The sequence below is a fragment of the Erpetoichthys calabaricus genome, chromosome 9 (assembly GCF_900747795.2).
Source record: "Erpetoichthys calabaricus chromosome 9, fErpCal1.3, whole genome shotgun sequence".
Classification (NCBI taxonomy): domain Eukaryota; kingdom Metazoa; phylum Chordata; class Cladistia; order Polypteriformes; family Polypteridae; genus Erpetoichthys; species Erpetoichthys calabaricus.
In genome coordinates, this window is record NC_041402.2 from 1142081 (window position 1) to 1169589 (window position 27509).

The window sequence follows — 27509 nt, forward strand, 5'->3', positions numbered from 1 at the left end:
TATTTAATTTTATGGCTTGTTAGTCTGTGCAATGTAAGGCTCTTATATCGTAGATTTTTTTACTTTCCAAGGATATCATCCAAATGATTTGAAGCCTAAAACAGATCATTTTCAGTCTGTCACATTTTTCTATTAAGTGTTTTATTAAATCAAACAGTGCATGATGAACACACACAGATGTAACTGGGAAAAAAGCTAGCTGGAGAACTGCTGGCTGCTTTGTCTTTTACATCTTATTGCTAATAAGGAGCAATTAAAACACTGAATGCAGCAGTTTAAGATTGAAATAAGCAATTAAGGTTGGAGAACATTAACAAGCGAGACCACTAAAATGAAGCATCAAAATGTCACTTAAGCAATATGTGCTTCATCAGCAATAATTGAGTTTACTTACCTTAGAATTGACATTCAGGTGTCTCTGGTGACTCTTCCTATGAAGTTAGTAGATGGATTGGGAGAGCTGGAGGTCTTGATGTCGCTGGAAAGGGGCGTGTGGAGCTCCAGATATCCCAGCAAAAGGACGAATGTCCAAGTCTTTAGAGTCCTGGTGCTCCCTGTTTGTGAGACATGGATGCTATCAAGTGAACTGAGACGAAGACTGGACTCCTGTGTCTCTCTGGAAAATCCTTGGGTGTCACTGGTTTGACTTTGTGTTGCTCATAGAGTCGCAAATGATGCACATGACCTGCATTGTGAGGCGAACATCAGTTACAGCACTACGGCCATGTGGCGCGATTCCCTGAGGCTGATCCAGCTTGTAAGATCCTCATTGTTGGAGACCTGAGTGGCTGGACCAGGCCAAAGGGACGCCCACGTAACACCTGGCTGCGGCAGATAGAGGGTGGGACTGGACCGCGTGTCTGCCTGGGGGGTTGCCAACTGGGATCCCAAGCTGTTTCGTCGTGTGGTGGGTGTGGCAACACGCTATACCAGTGCATGCTCCCCAACTTGACTTGTCTTGACTTTTAAAGAATTGTTTATATTCAGCTCCTCATGCCAGTGATTCACAGTAATGTAAAGACTAGGGTTTTAAAAATGTCCCTTTAGTGTGTTTAAAACTGTTATTAAAATTTCATAACAAACACGAGGATCACAAACTGCCTTTAACAGACATCTAGTGAATGACCACACTTGAATGGGTGAGCAGGAAACGTTGGGCATGAAATGATGATCAAAAAGTAAAGAGTGCACAGTAAGACTTTAGGGGCTTTCAAAACTCAACTTGATCTGATTTCTTCCAAAAATAACTGGACAGGACTGGCGAGCTTTGTTGGGCTGAGTGGCCTGTTCTCGTCTGGATTGTTCTAATGTTCTAAAGGAGTAGGAGTAGGCGGTGTGGCAACAGTCAGTGTCGCAGTGTAATTAAAGATTCCAAGCTGTGTGTTGTGTTTGTCTGTACTTTCAGACTGATCCAAGTATTTTTTACCAATAAACGTGCCCTATTGATGACTTGTGCACACAGGGTGACTTCTTATCTATCATCACGTTTGTTAACGCACTGCTACTCGAATCGATTCGACTGCAGGTATTAACTTCCCTCGAACCCATAACAGTGCGGCTTCTCTCTTTGTCTGTCGCCCCCTCGCCTGCTCACAGACTCCACCATTGCTGCCAAGCAAGCACAGCGTGAGACGCGGCTTCTTCCTTTCCTACTGATGCACCAATCAGGGTGAAGCACACAGCACTCTGTGTAATTTTGTTAAAGGGCTCAGTTCACTTATTACATGCAGTGCAGTATGTGTACCAGTCCACACACAAAGACAAGGCCTTTAAGACCCGAATACCCCAACGCAAAATGACATTTCCCATTTTCTCTCGCATGCTCATGTTTTACATTTAAATGTCTCTGCAAGTTTCCTCTTTATTTTTAGTTTGCTGGTAAAACCTTTTTCTTTTTTTTTTTTTCTTTTTTTTTTTTGTTGTTGATCTGTACCAGAAGAGGAGTTTCATCCACTTTGCTGGATTAACTGGCAACATAATTTATGCCTCAAATGGTAAAACTACATTTTATTAACAGAATAATTAAAGTTGAATGCAAGTAAAATTGATGTTAACTGCTCACAGAAAGATTTTTTTTTTGTTTTTATTTTCTTTGCAGTACCATTCAGTGTGTTATTTTTATTATTGCCTTTATCCCGAGTGACTTACAGCATTTGGGAGGTACAATTGGTTCTGTTTCTTTTGTTTTCCCAATTGGGGCCTAGGCAGGTGAAGTGACTTGCTTATGGTCTCAGAGTGTCAGTGGCAGGACTTGAACCCACAGCCCCAAAGCCTTAGCCGCTGTGCTACGCTGCCTTTTATGGTGGGTATGTCGCCCCTGTTGGAGCAAATTGGGGACCGGCCTATTACTGGGTCTGTGAACTAAATAAAAGATGATCAGATCTGTTTCATTCAGGGACAACACCAATAACTGATTTCATGTCACTAGTGTTTCCCAATTCCGATACCAGTTTGTTTTCTTTATCAATTTGATTTATTACTGTTCTGTATTTACACTAAGCACCCTGCATAATTAGCCCCGTAGAAACCTTATAATTAAATTGCAGACTACATGTGTTACCTGTTAAAAGTGAAATTCTGTAGGCTCATTGTTCAGTGACCATAATTCTTTTTTTAAACTAATAAAACACATACAAAAATATTTACAATATCTACTAGCTGTGTAAGCCTGTGCTGTAAAAAGCCTGGGCTCCAAGAAACTTTTGAAATCGTCAGGAAAAAAAATTTAAATGCAGTTTCATTTTGTGAATGTGCTCGCCCCCCTCGTCTATCAGCAGCTAAGCAAGTTTCTCTCTCGTTTGTGTTTCCTCAGCAATTTCACTTTGGCAACAGGGTCACTTTCTTTCAGCTTCATGCTGTAGCCTCGTATTATCGCCTTGTTAATTTGGGGCCGCCTTGCCGGCTCTATGACCTTCATGCTGTAGCCTTGCACTTCTGGGACGGACGGACGGACGGACGGACACACTTCCACGCGTAGACGTATGTCTCTATTATATAAAAGAATCTTGGGATGAGACTTTGTCAGAGAGAGAATTTCACGTCCCGCAAGACGAGACTTTGAGTGAGGAGCTGAATTGAAAACAGGGCTGTTTTAGTTTGGGAAAATGGTTCAAAGGTTTTAACAGAAAATAAGCAGGCAAGAATCAGAGAGGAAAGGTCCAATACTTCAATTGTTTACTTGTTCAAATATAATATCAGTTACATACAATATAATAGCAATATACATGCAGATATAGGAATTGTACTATTGACTCACAGTAGTACAGATATATGAATTATACTATTGATTTACAGTAATATATATATATATATAAATTATACTATTGATTTACAGTAATATATATATATATAAATTATACCATTGACTTACAGTAATACATATATATATATATATATATATATATATATATATATATATATATATATATGAATTATACTATACTTACAGTAATATCAAAAGACCCAGAGCCATCATCCTAGACCAGTAGACTGAGGGAGCCCGCATGTCAGTCTCGTCAGAGGATCAACTCGTGAGCCTGGTCCAATACCAGGCGGTGTGCACGTTCCCCACGGTTGAGCTTCCGAAGAAACTGAGGGCGGAACCTTCCCTTATATACTAATTGAGTGTCCTTACCCAAAATGGCTTACGTGTAAGCAGTGTATACAGAAGTGATCAGTTTCAGCACACACCCTTCCACGGGACGCAGTATTGTTTTTCTTCTACTTGGCCCTCACTGAGATGGTGCCTAGTATCAGAAGACACACAATAACAAGCGTTGCTTGCAATGAAGCCCCTCGAAGTGAAAAACAAGTACATGGCCTTGACTGTATTCCCATAACATTCTGAAACTCTTTATGAGAAGCAAGTTTTTGCACATTCTTTCGCTATCATCCCAAACATTCCAATCTTTGTAGCTGGTTTTGCACTGAAGCGACCAACATTCCCCCCCCCCCCCCCCCCCCTTACTCCTTTATTTCATCCCTTCTCCTGTTACAGAGAAAACTTTTTTTATTACAAGGGCCAAGTGGGGGTCAAAATAAAAGACAAACAGTAGAAGACCAAGTAGAATGTTGTAAACAGGTTCAAAAACATTGGTGCGATACACATGCAGAGCAGGTTAGAGATAATGAAAGTACTAAAATTCGAAAGTCTCAAAAAAGATAGTAAAGATCGCATTAGGGCAAACATGGAAATTATTACTCAGTGAAATAATGGAACAGTGAAAAGAGATCGAATAAGTGATACGACAGAAGTATGTAGATATTGTTCGGCTTTAAAGTTGAAATTGGAGACTTGTAGATCGTCTAATTCGTGTTGCCATTTTGGAAAAGTAGTGTTTCTTCCCAATGAAGAGACGTATCCGTGAGAAATAAGAGATTTGTTATTTGGTGAAAGTGAAATCCACATACACTACAGGCAAAATATCTGAATCTACAATAATCTGTTCGTGTTCGCATCATTCAATGCTCAAAACGTAGATTTACACGATTCAGGACCATACGCAAGGAGAATTTGTGGTCCTGCAACAATTAAAGCTACGACAAGTTTGATTTCAAAGTAACAACAATTTGGTCAGCGACATAGAATTGGAAAAGTTAAACGATTGGACAGATTAGAAATTCTACAGCCAATAATAGAATCAAATCCATATGTCCAAAAGTATCGCACTTTTTACACAATTTATCTGCAAAACACAAGTTTTCTATATGAATCAGTTCACGCTCGCATATATAATAAACCAACATGTGATGAACTGTTAGCGATAATAGTTTCGAAAGACGGAGATATCAACGATAGAGTTGATATTCGTGTTTATCCAAAAGCACAGCACGATTCATCACAAGCGGCAGATCCGGGAAACGACTAAGCACGTAGGGCCAAAACGGGGGTTAGTGAGCGCAGCGAGCAGGGTCAGAGCCCCCTAGTATAAGATAATATGCAAGCCACAAATTCAACACAATGTTTGTGCTTGTCAGGAAGCAGCAAGGCTACCCTGCTGAACAAGTGTCCATGTGACGTCGAGTCCTTTAGTTCTTAATTGTTTACTGAGTATCTGCGCTGTCACATTAAAAACGGGAGCTGCAGTGCTGGACACAAACTCGCCCCCGGTGACTCTCTTTAACAATATAAAGGTCTGAACTCCGTCTGTGTAATTTCTGCTGAAGATGTGCCTCCCTTTCTATTTCTAGAGCACGTTTTCACACAAATGATGGAGCGCAAAGTACTTTACAAGATGAGGAAAGAAAAGTTTATAAAAATAAGATTAGACAAAGAATAAAGTAAGGTCTGATGGCCCGGGAGGACAGAAAAAAAATCTGCAGGGGCTCCAAGGCCACGAGACCACCCAGCCCCCCCTAACATAAATGATCTCAATCGATCCTCATGGTTTTCAGGCTTCACATGAAAGAGTTTGATGATGCTGGTCACGTGGACATCTGGCCTTCAATCCATTGATGTAGGGACTGCGTGGTGTCCTGACCAGGTGGTGATGGCACGCGTCACCACCACAGAGAGCCGGACAAAGAGCAGCAAAGAAAGCAGACACTCTGCCATTCCTCACCAAGCACAACACAACTCTTCTGATTCCCGATCTTGGTTTATTACTCCATTTTCCTCATTGTACTGTAAAGGCCTGTCTACAGTCTCACCAAATGCCTGCCTGCCTGCCTGCTCTCCGTTTACAGCAACAGAGTGTGACACGTGCGACTCCTTAACATTACCGTACATTCTTTGAAAAGCAGCTTCTAGAAAATGTGTTTTGAGGTTGGCTGGTTTACTAATCACCGATGGAGTCCTTTGGGGTGGAAGTCGCCCGTTCTCGGTCAGTAGCCGGTTCATTGGAGCATCACTAGTGTGTGGGACAGGCTGGGCTTCTTCCCATGGCTGGGGTCTAAATGCTTGCTTTGTGTCTTTGTCGTACGTTGTCAGTTTATTCGTACAGTGCGGAGCAAAAGTGTTCATTCCCCTTGAAAGTCCTCCTAATTGGTGCACCTGTTCATCCATTCAGTATTTTTAATGTGAACTCTTGTGTTGTACCAATACAAAGACCAAGTAAACCATCTCCTCTGTAGATCTTTAACTGAAGAACAGCAACTGCAACGTTGGCGTTTGCCTAAGTATTCAAGCCCTACACACACCTACTTTGTCGAGAGCCCTTTTGCTGCAGTAACAGCCTTCATTCTTTTGGGTATGTCCGTATGTCCCAGTTTTCTGATTCTTCCTCACTCTACTTGGCAGATTTTCTAGAGATCCTCACAGTTGATGGGATGGCAACTCTGGACAGCAGTTTTTCAATGGTGCCAGATATCCTCAATAGGGTTAAGATCAGGGCTTTGAGGTGGCCATTTTAAATTGTTCACCTTCTTGTTTTTGAGCGATTCCAGTGTCGCTTTGGCCTTCTGCTTTGGGTCACTGTCACCTTGAGAGATGAATCTTCACCTGAGCCACAGCTGGCTCACAGCAGACTGTAACAAGTTCGCCAGCAATATTGTGCAGCAATTGTGTCCATGCATTGTCCCCTCAACTCTGACAAGATTCCCTGTCCCAGCACATGAAAGCATCCCCATAGCATGATGCTGTCGCCACCGTGTTTCACCGTAGATGTGGTGTTTCTTGAGGCCTGGGCAATGTTAGTTTTACGCCACACTTACCTCTTTGAAGGTTGGCCAGAAAGTTCTGCTTTGGTCTCATCTGACCATAAAACCTTCTCGCATGACTTAACTGGGTCTTTCTCATGCTTTGTAACATTTGTGCTTTTACGTGGACCTTCTTAATGAATGGCTTCTTTCTTGCTACTCTCCTGTAGAGGCCTGTTTAATGGGGAGCTCTTGAAATTGTGGATCCCTGCAGCTTCACTGCACTTTCAGCCAAAGAGCATTGCAGACGTCCGAGAGTGATGGTTGGGTTTTTAGTGGCCTCTGTCACCTGTTGATGTCTTGTTCTGATGTTTAGTTTTGAGGGGCGGCCTGTTCTGGTAAGAGTTGTGCTGCTGTGATGACCCTTCCACTTTCTAATGATGGATCCAGCAGTGTGCAGTAGGACATTCAAACTCTCCGATGTTGTTTTGCAGTCATTTCAGTGACTTTGTGTATCTCCAGTGATTGTCCTGCAAAGACTTTGGCCATTACAAAGGGGGCGAGAGACAGGTGCTGCGTGTGAGTCCTTCCTAATTACTGTATGTTTAATTATTGTCACCTTTGTGTCGTTTGAGTAACCCTTGAGCTTCCAGAGCACAGAGGTTTAAATATTTACTGTATGTACTCAAGTATAAGTCGGGCCTTGAAACCCGAAAAAAATCGATCACAAAATCAGACCCTGACTTATACGCGCGTTCAAAAATGCAACACTTTTTATTTTTTTTACATCTTGCCGCCTCAAATCTCACACCAGATTCTGACACATCAAATTTTCTTGCAGCAGTGCAGTTACCAATTTCTTTTGCCACTTCAACGGCGTTTAATTTAAAAGCAGCTTCATATTTTCTTCTGATCAAATGCTCCATCGTAGATAAGAGATGCTCTTACGATAAAGGGGTATGAGGGCATGAGATACAAAAAACACAACACTGCAAAGGTCGCTTCAGAATAGTGCGGGTATTACCAGGTGGTCACGTAGGCACAAGAGCGAGAGCGGTTAGGAGCACACGCTGATACAGTGCATTGCCACATCACATAGAGAAAAAAAGGCCGTGTGCTCTGTGGTGACTCTCTCAGGTGGGCGTTAGCGTATAGTCTTGGACCAATAGCGTGAGTTTTCTGTATTCGACTTATTCGAGCGACATTATAAAATACCGGAAATTCTACAGTAAAATCAAATCCCGACTTCTCTGTGGGAGAACTTATCTGTGAGTATATTTGGTAATCCAATCACTAACTTTGGAGGAGTTGTTGTTCAGATAAATATCTATAGAAAATGGATTATTTGGACTTTTGTAAATTTATTGTTACAACATAAGAGTTCACATTTAAAATACTGAATGGATAAATATGTGCACAACTCTTTAGTCCTGCAGAAAATCAGGATGACTTTCAAGGGGATTGAATACCATCATGCTGCACCGTATAGTGTTTCTGCTGCTTTTGTTTATGATTTGCGGTATTCTTTGTTTAGTGCCTTTATTGTCTGTCTGTCTGTCTATCATAGTGCCTTTCATGTTTCTTTATCTCTCTCTAGCTGTCTACCTAGCTATCTGTCTATTAGGGCCTTTCATACTGTATCTCTCTATCATATAGTGCCCTTACTATCTCTCTCTCCCTCCACCTCTCTCTATCTCTGTCTTTATATAGTGCCTTTCCTATATGTCTATCTAATCTCTTTTACATAGTGTCTTTCATGTCTGTCTGTCTCTCTTCCTCCATCTGTCTGTCTATCATATAATGCCTTTCCTATCTAAATAATCTTTTATATAGTGCCTTTCCTATCTGTCTATGTATTACAGTGCCTTTCATATCTCTCTCTTTGTCTCTCTATTTCTCTCTACTTCTATCTCAATCTCTCTCTCTCTCATATTATTTGCCCTTTTGAGTCCAAATCTTTATATTTCTGCCACTGTAGATAGATAGATAGATAGATAGATAGTATGCGCCTGCTGTATATTTTTTTCCCTTTGGGATTAATGAAGTTAATGTAATGTGCATCCCACTTCACCGCTGCCTGCCCTAGTGTGGTGTGAGAAGCAGAACACAGAGCTAGAGGGCAAGAATGGGACAATGAGAATGGCATCCTCTTAGCAGACAGGACAGGAGAGTGTGCGCTGCACCTTTGAAACCCCCAGCTTCCAGTGTATAAACAGCAGCAGCCACCTACATTGGCATAAAAGATGGCGTAAAATGCTGAGCCTTTGTGGAGGGACAGTGCGGTCCATGTGACCTTCCAGTGCTCAGCCTGGAGACCCCAAAAGTAAGATGAACGTTCAGTCTGCGAGTTTTTGAGTTGCTGTAATTTGATTCATTTCTGTGTGAGCGTGTATCCCTTTCTGATTCTTTATTCAGAACATTTGACCAAATTTGCTGAAGCTAAAGGCATGTTAAACACCAGTTTGAGATTTCGTGCCCCCTTAAGGCTCACTCTCCACCTCACTACCTGGCCACTTATTTGTTGGCGTGTAGATAAACTTCCTAATGTTTGTTTGACGTTTGCCCATGACGGGTTTCCAAGTGTGTCTCTGTGTTCTGTTTGAAGAAACCTTTCACGTTGATTTGTGATTTCTGTCTCACTTGGTTTGTAAACCTGAGCATTCAGCCTTCGCTCTCTGCACTGGTTCATTATGGAGAGGCCTATCTGTCCATCCATCTATCCATCCGTTTTCCAACCTGCTTATCCTTAGCAGGGTCACAGGGAAGCTGGAGCCTCTCCCAGAAAGCATTGAGCACAAGGCAGGAACAATCCCTGGACAGGATGCCATCTTATCGCCAGTCTTGAATTTTTAAATAAAGGTTGAGTGTGTTCTATAAGATTGCTGTACAGTTTTGTTAGGTTTATCCTGAATATACAAATTAATTTCAGTTTGCTTTTAATTATATTAAAAAAATCAATATTATTTGGGGATTTTTTTTTTCTCCTTTTAGTGAGCTGGAACGTCTCAGCAACCTTGTGGGCCGACCTTCTGAGAGCCATCCTCTGCATAATAGTGGATTACTGAGCCTCGATCCTGTGCAGGACAAGACGCCCCTCTACAGCCAGCTTCTTCAGGCCTACAAGTGGTCCAATAAGGTGTGTGGTGCTCCCTGGGCAGACGTCTCTGTCTCGTTTGGTTCTGTGCTTTGCTTTTCATTGTTGTTCAGTAATTCCAAGGTTTGCACTGTTTATCGATCCTCATCTCCTGGTTTATGCTTTCAGTCTTTAAAACAAAAAAACTAGGTTGGCGTGATTTGTTTAGTAAGGAAAGGGGCTTTCTTTATATTGTGAAGCTAAAAGTGAGTACAATTAATTATACAGTACCGTGCAGGTTTGTGGCACCGCGTCGCGTTTACTGCATATGGCTGCTTTACATTCAGAAAACATTCACCGCCAGTTCTGGTTGTTACTAATTGAATAAAATGGCATGCCGTTAAAAGGAAACGGCAACACGGGTTTTTGCTTTAGACGTGTTTTTAACCAGTTGTGCAGTAATATTCTCGCTTTTTCTGGTGGTGTGCAAGCAGGGCAGACCGTTAACTAGCCATTAGCAAACTGCTTTCTGTGGCTTGTCGTGAGTGCCATTTGAAGTCTCTGGGGAAGTCACATGTGCAGTAGCATGAGGTGTTAAAGATAAAAGGGGTGAAGGATAACGCGCTGGCACTTGATGTTGTCACAAATGAAATAAATCGGGTGCCAGTCTCAGCACTGTGAGTTCAAAGAAGCTACAATATGTCACGAGCGGGATAAAGGGACATTTAGGACATGACGGGGGTCACATTGACAGGACAGTCATTTGTTTTCTTCAGCTTACGTGAACTTTGCTGAAGATTCTTTGGCAACCTAAAAACCCGTGTGACCACTCATCTGGACCTAACGTTCATTGATGTGTGGGTAGAAAAGGAAAGCCTCTGGAGATCTGAAATGGTCTTTCTCCTGTAGAATTGCCACCCCCCTGATCTCTGTGTACTCGAAAATGGAATGGAGTGGCTTGGGTGAGCTGCAGGATTTTATTCATTGTATTATCGTGGGGTTAGTTGGATTTGACAAGTTGGTTATGGATTGGTGTACCCTGGCACACCCAAACTTGGCATACATATTCAGAGGGGCACACAGACACAACCAGTCCAGGTGACTACTGATTAAGCCTGTCACTCCACATAGGGCCCTACCAGATGTGGCTTGAGTGATCCACATGGGTGTCCTCAAATATTACCTAGACAGTGAAGGCCTACACACTTTGGCTACTGCCGCTTTAACAAGAGTGCATCACTCCCATCTGTGCCACTCACGATTGAAGGGGTCCCTCCTCAGCTGCCAACCATGTTTATCCACAGCAGGTGCCCTTTCTTCCCAGCATTAATTCAGTGACTTAAGTGGGGCAAACAAAAATTCAAATGAAAGCAAGATTTATTCAAATAGACTATTGAGCAATAAAAAATATAATTCAAAATAAATGGTGGAAAATATAAATAAATAGCAATGCACTCATAAAATGATACCCCCTTGTTTGAAAATCAAAAAGCTTAAACAATGCGTTGTTAGGATATGGAAGCTGAAGACCATCCGTGTCAGGAGGAGAAGCTTTTCCTCTTTGAGGCTTGTGTTGACTTGGAAGTGCGGCTGATGCTCGGGCAGCGTCTTCCATGTCCAGGTGGATGCTCTCTCTCTCATATATCTTTAGGCGCTCCGTCCTTTGAGCCACGTGAAGCTCCAGACCCTGTGATGCTGGCTAACTCATCCGATGTGAACAGCTTGTCCCAGAAGCTTTGATCGTAACAATACGTGCAGGCACCTTGTCTTGTCAGGCTCGTTTACTTACAGTATGCGCTGGCCGATTCCCTCGGGGCAGATTTGTGTTCCATCTGGCGCTTGACTTCCAGACTGCCCTACCATTCTAACCTAAGATTATAATGCAAGTTTTATGCAAAGATAACACAAAAGATCCAGGTGTGTAGTGGCAGACGAATCAACACCTAAAACAACATCTCACAGTGTCGCTCTGTTTGAAACATCTGTGAGCAGAGATGGAGAGTTCAGGTCATCACAGCTCATGTGAGACTAAACTACAGCACATAGCGGTGCGTGTCGTGGCCTTCCAAACAAAATGTCTTCCCTCCCAAGATGACAGACTTGGCTCTCCAGGACATTTCTAATATAAAAAATATGGGCAGATATTAAACTGGGTGCTTGACTTGTTCAGGGACATACGTGCTACTTTGTTTTGAAGTTATTTTCTTTGTTTGCATTGGTTCATCTCAATTTGCTGGCATTCCGTGTTATACTTCTTTTCTTCATTTGTCTTATTTCCCTCTCATCAGTTTATGTTTATGTAATGAGAAAATGAAGAACTTAAAAGTTGTTCTGTGTACAGATTTCAATCTGAAAATGCGCATTTCTTTTTCATTTCAGTTATTGCAGTAATTAAAGATTCACTTGTCATAGCAAAAAAAATCCCTTGAAGATGCGCTCATCAGATGTGTTCAGTGTTTGCATTATTTTGCATCTCTCTATACTGTGTATATATATATATGTATGTATGTGTGTGTGTGTATATATATATATATATATATATATATATATATAATTTTTTTTGTTCTTTATTTCGCCTTATACAATTTCTTGTATTAGGATTTTGTTAGTTTTCGCATACCCCTTGGGGTCAGAGGACAGGGTCAGCCGCTGTACAGCGCCCTCGGAGCAATTGAAGGTTAAGGTCCTTGCTCAAGGGCCCAGCAGAGTAGGATCTCTTTTGCAGTGATGGAGATTCAAATTGTCAACCTTTGGGATACCAGCGCAAATCCTTAGCCTCAGAGCCACCACTCCGCCCTATATATATATAAAATATATACATATAATAATATTGTAAAAGGAAGCACATGGAAACAATATTAAGGGTTGGGGGAAACCGTCCCCGTATAGTATCACTCTTTCTCTTTTTGGTCAGTACAAACAGCTTAGCTGCATACATCAGCACAGAAAACATGTTGGTGGCAAGATGGCGTATTTGTAGAGGCTGGGACGGCGAAAAGGATGTCGGGAACAACAGGGAATACTGGGAGCAATGTGATGTCATCGGGAAGGGACAACACGTGACTTTATATGATGCGGAAGGAGTCCAGCACGGGGGGTAAAGTCACTGCCTTCCTGTGAGAGAGCAGAGAGATGGGTTAGTGCACTGGCTTTTTCTCCTGTCTTGTGGGTTAACGTCAAACGTCGGGTCCTTTTAGCTGCCCCCCTACTCGTGCATGTGTGACAATATACACACATACATACACACACACATACTAGGGGGGCAACCCACACGGCAACTTCAGCGCCAAACTCTCACTTGCGGCCATTAATATTAGTAATATTAATTCTGAAAATGTACAAAAGAAAAATTATTTATTGGAGTCAAAATCACAAAGATCTATAAATATGTAAAAGTAAAAATTTTTTAACGGAGTAGAAATCATGAAATGAGAATAAAATATTTCCTCTCTTACCGATTGGAGTATTCCCGTTAAATTGAGGTCCACTATGCTTGATGAATATTTATAAGAGACTAAATAAATGATCCATTAGTTTTAATTGACATTCTTATAGATAAAAACTTTTTTTTAAAAATGATTTATTTAAATAACAGGAAAAACCATGTGAAAACTAAAGTGGTATGCAATGGGTCATCGTAACTCAACCTTCAGCTCACTAAATCACCTAAATACAAACATGAAGAGAATTTTTTTTTTTTTTTAAATAGTTTGTTCCTGTGAACAAAAGTGTACTCGACCAAAAATAAAAACCACAACTTCCTTGATATTTTAGTTTGATTTTAAAAACAGAATAAGAATCTGAAAAATCTAACAACATCACATAAAATTTCGATAAATTCTGAAAAGAATGATACCAAACATATATATGTAGGTTTTAAAGTAAGCTTGTTATAAAGCGTGACAAAAAATGTGACATAAAAACGTCACCGTTGCACTTTTAGGCTTAGGATTATACACACATACAGTACATATACACACTTAAAGTGATCAGGTGACCATGCCCTTGCCCGGGTGTAATGTTGTCTGGCGCCCACAGGAGGCTAGGAATGTGCTTTGAACAAAAGCAAATGGCTGGCATAAGACAAAAAAACCACGTGGTGTAGGTTCATGCGTGATGTCATCAGGTACCTACAACAGAGCAGGAGTGTCTGACAAACAAAGAGAGAGAGATAAGGCAGATCCAGTGAACAGAGAGGTTCATAGGTTCATGATGTGACATACTATTGTACCATTAAGGTTTCACTATGCTAGTACTGTATATATTGTAATGAAAGCAAACCACAACAACAGTAAAGATGTGTTGGACACCACCTGGTGACCCCGTGTAATTACAGGCAAAACAACAAACGGTACAAAAATCAGAGTAACATCCTTTTGGTCTACAATGTGACTGACTCAAGATGGCAGTGTCTGTGAAATTTTTGTGATCGCAGCAGGAAGGGGTGTGTCCAGGAGGGCGATTAGCAGAAGTGACGTCAATGGTGGAATGGCTGCCAGTCTTCCGTTCTGCGGAAGCAACTCCTGGGTCGATGGGTAGTTACCATCAGTAGTGCCCTTAAGCTGCCTCCTGTGCACATGTGCATGACAACAAATCTGTATTGCTCGCTCATCAATAAAAGCCTACTTTCCTGTGAAGTTAAAAAGCTGAAATGTGACAGGAGTGTACATCTAGGTATCCCCTACCCAATAGAAAAACTAAATACCCCAAAATTTCAAAAAATACCTTGATGGTTTTGATGCATTTTTTATTTGTCAATATTTATTAATTTGATGCTAACTTATATGCCCTTGGCTACATTGACTGCGTGCTTTACACAAATGAAGGATGCATTAGAACACTCTGGACAAGAACAGGCCATGCAGCCCAACAAAGCTCACCAGTCCTCTCCACTTATTTCTCCCAAAAAAACATCAAGTCGGGTTTTGAAAGTCTCAAGTCTTACTGTAAGCCACACTACTTGGTCTCTTATTCCAAGTGTCTATGAATTTCTTTGTAAAGAATAACTTCCTAATGTTTGTGTGAAATTTCCCCTTCACAAGTTTCCAGCTGTGTTCCCGTGTTCTTGATGAACTCATTTTAAAGTCACCGTCTCGATCCACTGGACTTATCCCCTTCATCATTTTAAACACTTCAGTCAGGTCTCCTCTTAATCTTCTTTTGCTTAAACAGTAAAGGCTCAGCTCTTTTAATCTTTCCTCATAACTCACCCCCTGTAGCCTCCCCGTAATCAGCCCAGTTGCTCTTCTCTGGACCTTTTCTTGTGCTGCTATGTCCTTTTTGTAGCCTGGAGACCCAAACTGCACCCAGGACTCCAGATGAGGCCTCACCAGTGCGTTATAAAGCTATTGGTGCAGCAGAAGTGATTGACGGGCCACGTGAATAGCACCAGTAACCAACAGGGTGACCGGATGACTGAAGACAGGGAGTTGGCCTGAACAGGGAAAAAGAGACACGATCATATAGTAAAATGGAAAGAGAAAGTTTGGCACATCTCAAAGGTTAGCATGCACTATTTGTTCTTTTTTTGCTGTTGATTACCAGCACTTTGACATGTGTACCAGCGCTCATCTTGGTTATCTGTACCATTCCATCAACTGCCCAGCTTCTGGTTGTGGATCTTTGTTTGCAGTGCTTAAAATACTGTATGTAAGGGATAAAGTCTGTCTTGGTGGTGCTTGACTTTATAATGGAGAAGCCACAGTAGTCGTGTTGTGACACTCAAAGCGTATGCCCTGCGCTCCTCACTCGTCACGTTAATTCATCAATGAAGCACATTGGGTACCTGCACTTCACGCACTGCTTTGCATATCCATTCATATCTGTAAACTTCAAAGGGGGACTACATACGCCCAGCAAAAACAACAGAAAGAAACCCTGTACTTGAATGAAGAGCATGAGCAAATGAAAATGTTAAAATATCTAATAATATACTCACATGATTTCTATTGATTACCTGTTCAAAAATGCACTTTACTATAAAGGTGTGTTTTGCAGTGACCATCGACAAAAGCTGGCATTGACCTACGTGGGGATGATTTCCTCCTGGACGATTGTGTATGGTGTGTTCAAGAGTGAGCAGCTCCCGTGACCTAATGATATTATTATTACTTATGATTTGACTGCTGGCCTTATTTATCTAAGGCGACTCGGTGTATCTGAGAAACACAATTGGTGATGGCAGATGGAACACAGACAGGTGAAGTTACACGCTCATGGTTATGCAGTGGTGTCAGTAGTGAGAGTTGAACCCACAAGCTCAGGTTTCAAATCCAAAGCTTTAACTACTCCGCCACACTCTTCCTCCTAATAATGAGTAGCTTTTGGTAAAAAACAAAAAAAACAAACACAAACCTACAAATGTTGTATTCAGAAAAGCCCTTCACTTGGTTCCATACTACTTCTGATTCACCTGATTTAAGTGACCGTGCTCTAGCTGATACACATTGTCTTAACGAAATTTCCCATTTGGGTAACACAGCTTGTTGTTTATGGATTATTGAGTTTTGGACAAATTAACATTCATGTTGTTTTGGTTCCGACAGGAGTCTCCGTGGACTGTGATGTTTGCTGGTGATCTCTAGTGAGAGTAGACAGCAGGTTGAGGTGATCCTGGAGAGCTGGAGGCACACACTGGTGAGAATGTGAATGAGAGCCCATCGGAGTAAGACGAAGTACGTGTGTCTGAATGAGAGGAACGGTGGTGGAAGGGCGCGACTACAGGCGAGCAGAGGTGGTGAAGGGAGACGAGTTTAATCAGTTGGGTTCAGCAGTCCAAAGCAACTGAGAGTGCGGCAGAGAGGTGAAGAAGAGTGGCAGGAGTGATTCGTGATAGAAGAGGACCTGCAAGAGTGACCGTTAAGGTCTGTAAAATGCTAGTCAGAGCAGCTGTGTTGTGTGTATGTTTGGAGACAGTGACACTGCCGACACAACAGGAGGCAGAGCTGAAGATGCTCAGAGTAATAAAGATAGGCAGCATTAGAAATGAGTATATTAGATGGACAACACAGGTACGACAGTTTGGTGACCAAGTGACAGAGGCTGCATTGAGATGGTTTGGGCACGTGCAGAGGAGAGCTAAGGGTAAATCGGGAAAAGAATGTTGAAGATGGAACCGCCAGGCGAGAGGAAGGCCAAGGAGGAGCTTTATGGATGTGGTGAGGGAGGACCCCGAAGGCACTTGCTGTGCCAGGAAGTGATGTTAAAGACAGGGAGAAATGGAGATAAGTGATCCGCTGTGGCAACCACTAAATGGGTGCAGCAGAAAGAAGTTGTTTTGGTCCTTTTAGTTCGCCCTGTCCAATAAAATGGTGCGGACTGATAATTGTGCTGTAGGTGTTCTGGGGGGTCTCAGTGTAGAGGGATTGTCAAGGACGTCATGAAACACAAGGCGGTACCTGATAGTTATAAGCTGACATTGACGAGAATGGCTCCATCAAATGATCAAACTTTATCTTATAATGCTGTTCCTGGTACCCACTAAATCAAAGCAGCGTATGGGCACCATGCCGATTGTTCATGCCACAGTTAAAAAAGGCTCTGGAGACGGACTGACGACACTCTCCTGGCTGAGACCACCAGTAGAAAAAACTACATTTTCAGATGCAGTAGAATAAAGATGGCACTTCAGCCTGGGCCTGTGCACTGGTGTGTGAGTGTGAGTGCGTGTGTGTGTTTGAGAGTAAAGTGATGGTGTTTTACAGCAGAGACGATGCAGGCTCGAGTGTGTGCTGTCTAAGGTTCTTACTAGATAGATGTGTTTAAGACCCAGTACTTTGGCATTGATTCCAGCCTGGAGTCTTCTTGGTTTGGTGCAACGGACTCCACACACCTGAACTTGGAGGCTTCTCTGCAGATACAATACAATACAGTTTATTTTTGTGTAGCCCAAAATCACACAAGAAGTAGCACAATGGGCTTTAACAGGCCCTGCCTCTTGACAGCCCCCCAGCCTTGACTCTCTTAAGAAGTTGAGGAAAAACTCCCAAAAAACCCGTGTAGAGAAAAAATGGAAGAAACCTCCGGAAAGGCAGTTCAAAAAGAGACCCCTTTCCAGGTAGATTGGGCGTGCAGTGGGTGTCATAAAGAAGGGGGTCAATACAATACAATATAATACATAGAACAGAACAAATCCTCAATACAGTATAAAAATAAAAATTTTACAAGTACGGACCAGAATTTTAACAATAGATGATATCCTGTAATATGATTTGGATTTGTTTAGAGTCCTGGAGACCTCAGCCATCTAGCTGCCTCCCCCATTTGGCCATTCCACATCTGAGTCAGCACTGGGCCAGCCAATCCGATGCAAGGACCCCTCTACCCCATGATTCCTGCGATCCTCCATCAGGGATGACTTTACCTTAGTCAGGCAAAATAACTTGGCAGGTGGGCCGTGGCACCAAGTGGCACATTTGAGTACCGAGAAGAGAAACAGAATAGGTGAGGGTTAGTAACAAATTAGAACTATCATGTTACTTATGTCTTAGTGCTAATGACAGTCTACACAGTAAATCAGCAGCTCTAGTCAGGGTGTGCTAAACTAAAGTTGAGTCTTTAGCTGGGATTTCAAAGCTGAGACTGAAGGGGCATCTCTTATAGTAGCAGGCAGACCACTCCACAGTTTAGGGGCCCTGTAACTAAAAGCTCGACCTCCCATTGTTGTTTTATTAATCCTTGGAATCCTAAACAGACTGGAATCTTGAGATCTTAATGTGCGCTCAGGTTTGTAAGTCATGATAAGTTCACACAAGTAAGCCGGACCTTGGCCTTTTAAGGCTTTATATGTTAATCGGAGGATTTTGAAATCTGCCCTAAACTTAACTGGGAGCCAGTGTAAGGATTTAAGGACTGGGGTTATGTGTTCGTATTTTCTTGTTCTTGTAATAATTCTTGCAGCAGCATTCTGGATTAACTGGAGGCTGTATAAAGAACAGTTTGAACATCCAGTGCAGGTCCTTACAGGCTCTGTTGTATTGGAATGAGATCGTCAGTGGAGAGCTGTTCTCCAAGGATGTTTGATTGGGTTCAAGTCTGGGGGCTCAAGGACATTCCCGGGGTTGCCGTCTTTGATTGGTGTCCTGTATGAAGGTGAATCTTTGGCCACTGGACCTCGTAGTGCAGGTTTTCATAAAGGATCTCTCTGTGCTATGTTCAGCTTTCCCTCGGAGTGGTCTCGAGACGTATCTCAGTCCCTGATGCTGCCACTTCCATGCTTCACCATTGGAGTGATATTGCAGAGGTGACGCACGGTGCCAGCATTCCTCCAGACATGACACAAAGTTCAATCTTGTGTCCATCAAACCAGCTAGTCTCGTTTCTCATAGTCTGAGAGTCCTGTTAGTCCTTTTTGCTGTCATGTGTCGCCTGGCTATTGCGCCGTCAACTCCAGATTAGTGGAGTCTTGCAGTGCTGGTTGTCCTGGAAGTTCTCCCACTTGGGTTCCCTGGAGCTCAACTAGAGTGACCATTGGGTTTTTGGACATCTTTTACTAAGGCCCATACCAGACCCACCCTTGGCTGTGCCCTCAGCTCGACAAGAGTCGTCGCTGTTCCAGACTTTCTTTATTTTAGAAATATGGAGGGCAGTGTGCTCTTGGGAGCCTTCAGTGCTGCGGCCTTCCCCAGATCTGAGCCTCGCCACAATCTGGCGTCTGAGCTCTGCAGGCAGCTCCTTGGGCCTTTTAGTCCATCCACAGGTGGACAGCAAACCTCTCAACAGGGTGCACCTGAGCCAAACCAAAGGGTCTGATTGCCTTGTCAATGGGATATTTCAGTTTTTATTTTTTAAATCATTTCTGCTTTTTCTTTGTCATTCTGGGGTATTGAGTGTTGTTTGGGGGGTGTGAATGAATTTAAATGATTTTAGGACAAGTCTGCAACATCACAAAGTGTGAAAAAAGTGAGGAGGTCTGAATACTTTCGTAAGGCACCGTGTGTGTGTGTTCATAACGTAATATGTCGCATGCACATACACAAGTAAGCAGTTCATTGCACTTGGCACACACGGCACTACACTTTTTATTTAATGGCCTCTAAACCAAACGGACACGTCTTTGGGATGTGGGGAACAAAAACAAACTGGAAGAACCCCACAAGCACATGGAATAGAGAGGTGTGAACTTCACACGGACAAGAGACTAAGCTGGGGGCCCGGACCCCCAGTCTGGTGTGCCTGTGCCCCTTCTACCATCGGGTTAAGGCTCATCAGTAAATGGATGAGCTTCAAGATGTTTGACTTGAGGCTTCTGGGAAATGCGTCTGCCAATTCCCGGCACTGCGGACAATAGGAAATCCTGCAGACGTATATTTGGAGGCTGCCGTGTTGTTTTCTGTTCCTTGAACAAACTGGCGCTGCACTTTTTCTCTTGTTCTGTAGATACTTGAGACGCCGATGTGAATTTTTAATTGTTGATGGGCGCAGTGACTTTTGCATTTATCAACTGTGCCGCTCCCTGGACTTGTGGAGAAGAAGCAGCAGCACATTTTGAAACTGGAGAAGAGCTGCAGCTACCCAGTGGTTAAGGGGACATGTCCTTGATGTGCAGTATATTTATTAGGACGGTAGTTAATGTATTATTTAAAAGATGAGAGGATCACTTTTCTAATAAAATCTTCTTCTTTGCAGTCCACTGCCTCTGTGGCTTGCTGCTAATGCGGATTATAATCATTTATCAGTTGTTTTGGCATAAGAGCATTTATAGTTCTGGACTTGTTTTGATTAAACATACATTTTGTTTTTAAACTTTTCTCTTTTTTTCCTCATCCCCACCAATTTAGTGTTTAATCATGACGAGAATCTGAGAAAGTGACATTTTAAATTATGGGTACAATAAAAAAAGTACATTCATTTTATAAAGTTCAAAGTGCAGTACAAGAAGCTCATTACCATGCTGTCAGATAGGCAACTTATAAAACGTCTATCTGGAATGAGGAGAAGTGTGAAAGGTTGGTTATAAATATTGTACGCCACATGTTGGAAATGCTACTCTTCTACGGCTGTATTGTCTTCAAAATTCCCAAAAGTTCCCATGTGGCTGTCTGAGCCTGAGAACCGAATGAAAGAATCCGACGTTTTCTGCTGCCAGGACAGTTTGCTTTTCTGTTGTGGGGCTTTTGTCACTTGGGAGGATTTGAAGGTATTCATCAATGGGCATCCACCTTGAATTCAAAATGCCAAGATCAAAAGAGCAAGTGTGCGTGCGGTGCCCTTTGAAACTTGAGGACTCTGCTCGGGCTGCCCATCGTGCCTGTTTTTCAGATGAAGATGTGGATAAGGGAATGCAGGAAGAGCTGCTGCTGGCGGGCAGGCAGTGTGGCATAGTGGTTAAGGCTTTGGACTTCAGACCTTCGGGTTGTGGGTTCAAATCCTGCCACTGACAGGACACTGTGTGAGTCACTTGACCTGCCTGTGCTCCAACTGGGAAAACCAAAAGATGAAATGTCACCAATTGTATCTGAAATGTGGTCAGTCACCTTGGCGTCGGCCAAACAAGTAAATGTACATGATTTATGGATTCAGTGGCTGTGCTCAGCAACAAATTGGTTTCTTTAAAGCTGCCTAACCCCTCCTCTGGTGCAGCTCACGCTTACGAGTGGGGTCTTGAGACGCCGTAATTCAGAGTGCAGGCTGAGATAAATCCTTACATTTGAATGTTCTTTGGCATTTCTGCATCTTCATTGATCCAACTCCTCACCTGTTCCAAAGACTTCCAGATGCCGTCACCTAAACACGTGCGGCTATTCTGACTAACCACGTCTGAGCCTTTCCTCGGTATCTGTGTGTGTAGACCTGCCCACTGGATGACCCCGACATTTTAACCTGATTGTCTCTCTCTTTTTTTGCTGTGTCATATTTGATCTTTTTAGATGTATCTTTTGTATTCTGTGTTGTCCTTGTAGGTTGCACTAATAATATCATTCCTAGTTCACCTTCGTGTACAAGTTAAGTTGGAGAGCATGCACTGGTATAGCACGTCGCCGCACCCACCACACGACGAATCAACTCTGGATCACGGTTTGCAATCCCCGAGGCAGACACTCTGTCCAGTCCCACCCTCCGGAAATGACCCTCTATCTGCCATGTCCAGGTGTTTTACTTGGGCGACCCCTTGGCCTGGTCCAACAATAAGGATCCTACAAGCTGGATCACTGGATCACTCTCAGGGAAACGCGCCACATGACCGTAGTGCCGTAACTGACGCTCCCTCACAATGCAGGTCATGTGCCTCATTCGGGACTCCATGAGCAACACAAAGTCAAACCAACGGTACCCAAGGATTTTCTGGAGAAACACTGTACCAAAGGAGTCCAGTCTTCATCTCAGGTCACTGGATAGCGTCCATGTCTCACAACCAGGGGGCACCAGGACTCTAAAGACTTGGACCTTTGTCCTTTTGCATAGATATATGGAGCACCACACACCCCTTTCCAGTGACCTCATGATCCCCCCCATGCTCTCCCAATCCATCTAGTGACTTCATAGGAAGAGTAACATGAATGTCACTGCCGAGGTCAGTAAACCTCTCAATGACGAGGTCGACACTCTCTCTGCAGACAGACACACCACTGATGGCCATGCCCAAGAGGTCTTTAAAGGCCTGCCTCTTGGTTTTTATCAGGACCTTTGCAAGCCCAGATGCTCAGACTCCTCGCTCAGTCTCTTGAGCGTCCCGATCACAGCCTCCATTGAAGATCACAGCATCGTCAGAAAAGTCTAGATCAGTGAATCTTTCTTCACTAACCGATGCCCCAGGCCAACACTCAGTCCATGTGATCATTGAACAGAGTAGGAGCAGAACACACCCCTGATGAACCCCAGAATCAACTAGGGAAAACGCAGAAGGTCTGCCTCCATTCTGCACGGCACTCACAGTACCAGTGTACAGGCTAGCAATGATATCCAGCAACCTTCGAGGGGATTCAGGTGGATGATCTGTTCTGAAGTGCATCCATAAGCTGATCATTCCTTCTGACCACGATGAGTACCGCAGTCTGACGAAAAGCTCACTGGCACCAGGCGTCCCACCTTACAGGTCCTGCACTTTTCCAGAGGCCTGAACCGACCCCTCATGTCCAGGCCACAACCTCTTTGAACTTCTTGCATCTGCCAGGCGTTATCGTGACCCTGAGGTGCTCGGCTTCTCACCGTCTTACTGCAGGGGTTTCTTTGTTTAATTTAGGGGACACGCTCGGCCTTGACTTGGCTTGCACTGTCACACACAACACAGAAATGAATCCATGAGAGAGAGTGTACTGAATGATTGATGAAAACAAAAACAATTACAAGAGCACAGAAACCCACCCAAGTAACCCCAATGACAAAAATGAACTGACACAGATGCACAAGCAACCCAGCCAAACATTAGGCACAGAACGATGAACAGCAAGATCACCTACGACACCGGCCAAGGCACAGTCCGGCGTCACAAATGCAGATGGCGGTGATAAGTGAACTGCGATCCCAAGTGAGCCGCCTCCTGAACGTTCTGTCATGTTTTATCCGTCTGTGACGCAGTGAGGATTTTATAGACATTGGAGTGCTCCACAGAGAAAGACGATTTCAAACAGGAACAAGCAGGCACAGGACATGAACACCAGTCCAGTGGGGACTGTAATCCTGTAGAGAATGAAATTGTCACCAGTCAAGGGATGAATGTGGTGAAACAACAAAAAAGGCACAAGACATTCGCAATCCTGCCGCCTTCTTACAGCTCCCTTTTAAGTCCATTGCCTCATTCTCTTTCTTCCAGCAGTCTCGGTGGCAGCAGCTGAAGATGCCCACTGGTGTAGTACTCCAGGGGCTGCTGGGAATTGTGGTCCGTGTTAAGCAGCACTGCTACAGCGTTCTCGACTAGACTACGCCAAAACAAGCAGATATAAAAGCAGTTTCATTCCACAGACTGTCAGGCTCACAAATGGTTAATCTGGTTAATATCTCCGACCCCACACCACCCACCCCGGCCCCTCCGTGCCTGACATACTGTATAGTCCTACACATGGCTAATTTTTAAATCGCCATTCATTTCAGTATTTCTTGCACTGTCTGTGGATTATTTGTGTTGTATTAATCTCAGTTGTCTGTCACTACATTTGGAGAGTCATAAAAAAATATTAAAAATGGGGTCAAATTCCTTGTATACAATACACAATACAGTTTAGTTTTGTGTAGCCCAAAATCGCACAAGAAGTGCTGCAATGGGCTTTAACAGGCCCTGCCTCTTGACAGCCCCCCGGCCTTGACTCTCTAAGAAGACAAGGAAAAACTCCCCAAAAATAACCCTTGTAGGGAAAAATGGAAGAGACCTCCGGAAAGGCAGTTCAAAAAGAGACCCCTTTCAAGGTAGGTTGGGCGTGCAGATGTGGCCAATGAGAGTCGGGATGCCAAGAATTGGCCCAAGTGTATTGAGTTCTTTGCAAGCTCTCATTGTTTAGGCCCTAGCAGGCCAAAGCCTGTGTTTCCCAGGGTCAGCCCCCTCTGGGCTGAAACCTCTTCTTGGGTTGGGTTTCCAGTCTGTTTTCTTGGACTGCCATTTTCTGTGTCCTAACAGGTCTTTCTGTTTTTGCAGCATAGTGGGAGATTAGGCCGTTGTGTGTCGGGATTCATTTGAGGAGGTGTTGTAGTTATTTGGTGATTGACGTCCACGGTGCAGTTAACAGCATTGAATTTGAGAGATGAACTTCCTCAGCTGGACACGAGGTGCAATGATGTCAAAACAAATCGCTTGAAGGACCCTCCTTTTTCTCCTCCGCTTCTATCAATTTATAAATATTGTTTTAAGAAATCCATGACAGGGGAAGTCTGCAAAAAGTTTTATGACATCTTTTGCTGTGCTGAGCATTTCTGTCAAGCCTGTCTGCATGACATTTGACTACCAGAACACTTCAACGGGCACTTGAGGGACGGCTATGCACAGACTGTCCATTTCCTGAATGGATGTGACAGATCTTGAGTGCCGCCAGGGTCCGACCCCGTCAGCGTGCGCCGCAGTGGAGCAGGCCTGGCCAGGCTGGGGTGTGTCCCATTGCTGTTAACCCCATGAAGGTCACCTGGGAATATTCATCCGCTTAAGAAACAACCGCTTCATGCGCTCATGAGAGGTTCTGTGTTATTTTAACCATTCGGCCAAACCGTTTTACATAAATAGCCATTTTGACTCGGTCCTGAGATCATCTTCCAGTGGAAGCAGAGCCGTGCTCAAATAGTCTTTAAATTATTTAGTGTGTTCTTGGCTAAGTTTAAGTTGTATCAAATGAAGAAAAAGGGGGGGAAAAAAAACATTTATCAATAAGCACATCCAAATGGGTCACCTTGCTATTTCTGGGCACGTTATGGATTTTCAGATTGATAGAACAATAGAAGCTTCTTATAAAGTGCTAAGCACAGTTGTTTAAGTAGCAGTAATGGCGACCAGGGTGACGAGGTGAAAGGTTTTCTTCTAACCGTAGCTCAGGTGGGTTAGATGGCAGGGTAGCTACGGCTTCTCAACCTTTGTTTACAAAGGCGTTTTATGTGCGGAACTCTGTGGTCCTCGTCACACTACACAATATTTCCTGCGCTTTTACAGCTGCAGGCTTCATTTACTTAATGTGAGTGAGTCGGAGGAACGTCCGCCAGGCGTGTAGTTTGACATCCCCGGTGACTCGTCCTGCCTGGCTTGACACTGTCGTAGGAGCGGGCTCATAATCGACACGTCAAGTTGTCCAGTTGTATTCTCCATGTGCAAAACGCATCTCGTACCTTTTTACTGAATATGCACACAATTCAAATGCTGAGGTGCATCGCGGGGCGTTCCCTTTTAGTTCACAAGATCATTGTCTATAAATGTAAGGAGTTTGTAACACGTCGATACTCTCCACTTCCGTTTGAGAAAGAAAAACTAAGTAAGAGGGATTTTAACAAACGGAGCAGGAGTGGACTGACCTCTCCCCCCACCCTTTATTTATTTACTGTATTTATAGTGAACAGTCAGCCCAACTACAGACAGACTCCAGGACACACACACACAAGTCCAAGCACACGCTTTTATTTGTCTTTCTCTCTTCTTTAGTGCACCAAACACCTCAATAAACTCTGACCTTTCTTTTTCCTTTCTTGATACCCCTGTTCTGCCACCCTCACTCCTCCACTCACAAGCTCCGTTCTCTGCCTCCTGACTCCGGCTCTCCGAATGGAGTAGAGGCGGCCCCTTTTATTTTGCCCCCGGATGTGCTCCAGGTGCTCCCTGATGGCCCTCCTGCAGCAGTTCCTGGCGTGACAGAAGTGCTGCATGGGCACCCGGAAGCACTCCGGTTGTACTTGGTTCCTATGCTGCAGTCCATAGCTCTGGAACCATTTAGGTGCCCCCTGGTGGTGGCCACGGTCCCCCACAGGGTTGAGCTTCCTAGCTCCATGGCCCCCAATGAAATCCAGGTGGGCTGCCCTCTTGCGCCCTCTCCTGGTCCTTCCCTTCTCGGTCGGCTATCACTATATATAAAGTTACTCAGCCTGGCGCAGTCCCTTAAAGGAAGTGTCGGCCAGGGTGAGGAGGTCTCCCCCGACACCCTCCACCTCTCGCGTACGTTGAATGGCTCTGTCCGAGTCCGGCGAGTTTATACCCACAGGTGGCGGCTCCTGCACCAAAGTCTCATCACGCTGTTTGGATTTTTCACATTTCCTCGGTGCTGATGTTTGTGTATAGTGGCACAGACTCCTTATAGAGCACGTCGTACCCTGTGGTGTTCAGCCCATCCAGCCTCCATGTCCGCCGGGTCTTCGCCAGAGTGAAGCTTGGCCGTTCTGTAGTGCCCTTATTCGCACAGAATGCCTGGAGGTGATCATGTCTGATGGTGGTGTGACTTAGTTAACTGTATTTTAGTTAAAAATACGTGGGTTTGACCTTTTGAGCTTACGCCCAGGTGACTTCATGATTATGAAACACAGGTGATGTTGTAGCACTGCTACCGTGGGAAGAACTTCATTTCCCAGCAGCCCAAGCGGGATTACTGGAATGGAAGTATGGGCTGCTGGGGCCAAAAGAGGCCAGCGGGAAAGTTTAAAAAGGGGGGGGGGGGAATTAGGGCTGATGGAGCAACAGGAGATCTGCGTTTTTGTGTATCCTGCCCAATGTGTTGTCTAAAAAGTCAAGTGTGCCCTGGATCATTTCCCGTTAGGATGAATGGACTGTCTCTCTCGTGCCCGCCTGTCTGGCGTGTGTATAATGGTGGATTAGTCATCGTGCGTCTGGAAACTTCACCTCTCGCCGCTCAGGACTACCGCTAGGACTATTTCACTCATTTTCTATGGCAGCTGTTCCTGGGACTCTCATCTTCACACCAAACCCTTTCATCCACTTTTGCTGTCTTGGACTGTATAAGGAGGTTGTCGTGAGTGTTTATTGTTGAGGTTCATTGTTATCGTCGTAGTGGAGAGGGGAGGTGGTCTGATTGTTGTTGTGTGTTAAGTTTTCATTTCATAAATGAGTTATTCATTCGTTGGTTTTGTGTGTCTGCTTGCGAGTGTATGCGGGTCGGGCCAAGGCTGGGTGCGTCCCTGGAATCTCCACCAAAATGATAAATAAATCCCCGTCTCTCCGACGGTGTGAATCTTAGCGGCACTGGACCGCTACAACGTGAGATTACTTTCGAGGGATTTTGATGCTGTTTGCAGTTGTGCCACATTGGTCACCATAGTCTGTTTTCTCTCCCCATTCTCCAGGAAGAACGTGAGATTCAACATTTTTTATAATGTTACAGGAGTAACGTGTCTGACTTTTGGGTGGAGTATTCCGGCTGAATTGACTTGAATTGTGTGAGTCGACCAAACTCGCGTGTTCACATTGGCCCCCTGTGGTTTTTGTTTTTTTTTTTCGTTTTCCCAGTCC

At 43.8% G+C, this 27509-nt stretch overlaps 2 protein-coding genes across 4 annotated transcripts in view; both read left to right on the forward strand.

Moving 5' to 3' along the window:
* miga2 (mitoguardin 2) overlaps positions 1-27509 on the forward strand; it is a 532313-nt gene that overhangs the window by 387561 nt on the left and 117243 nt on the right. The window lies entirely within an intron of this gene.
* The window catches only part of med27 (mediator complex subunit 27), a 204338-nt gene that overhangs the window by 2350 nt on the left and 174479 nt on the right, over positions 1-27509 (forward strand). Inside the window, exon 2 of the mRNA XM_028809067.2 lies at positions 9568-9712. Within this exon, the coding sequence (XP_028664900.1) occupies positions 9568-9712 (145 nt within the window). The remainder of the gene's footprint in view (positions 1-9567; positions 9713-27509) is intronic.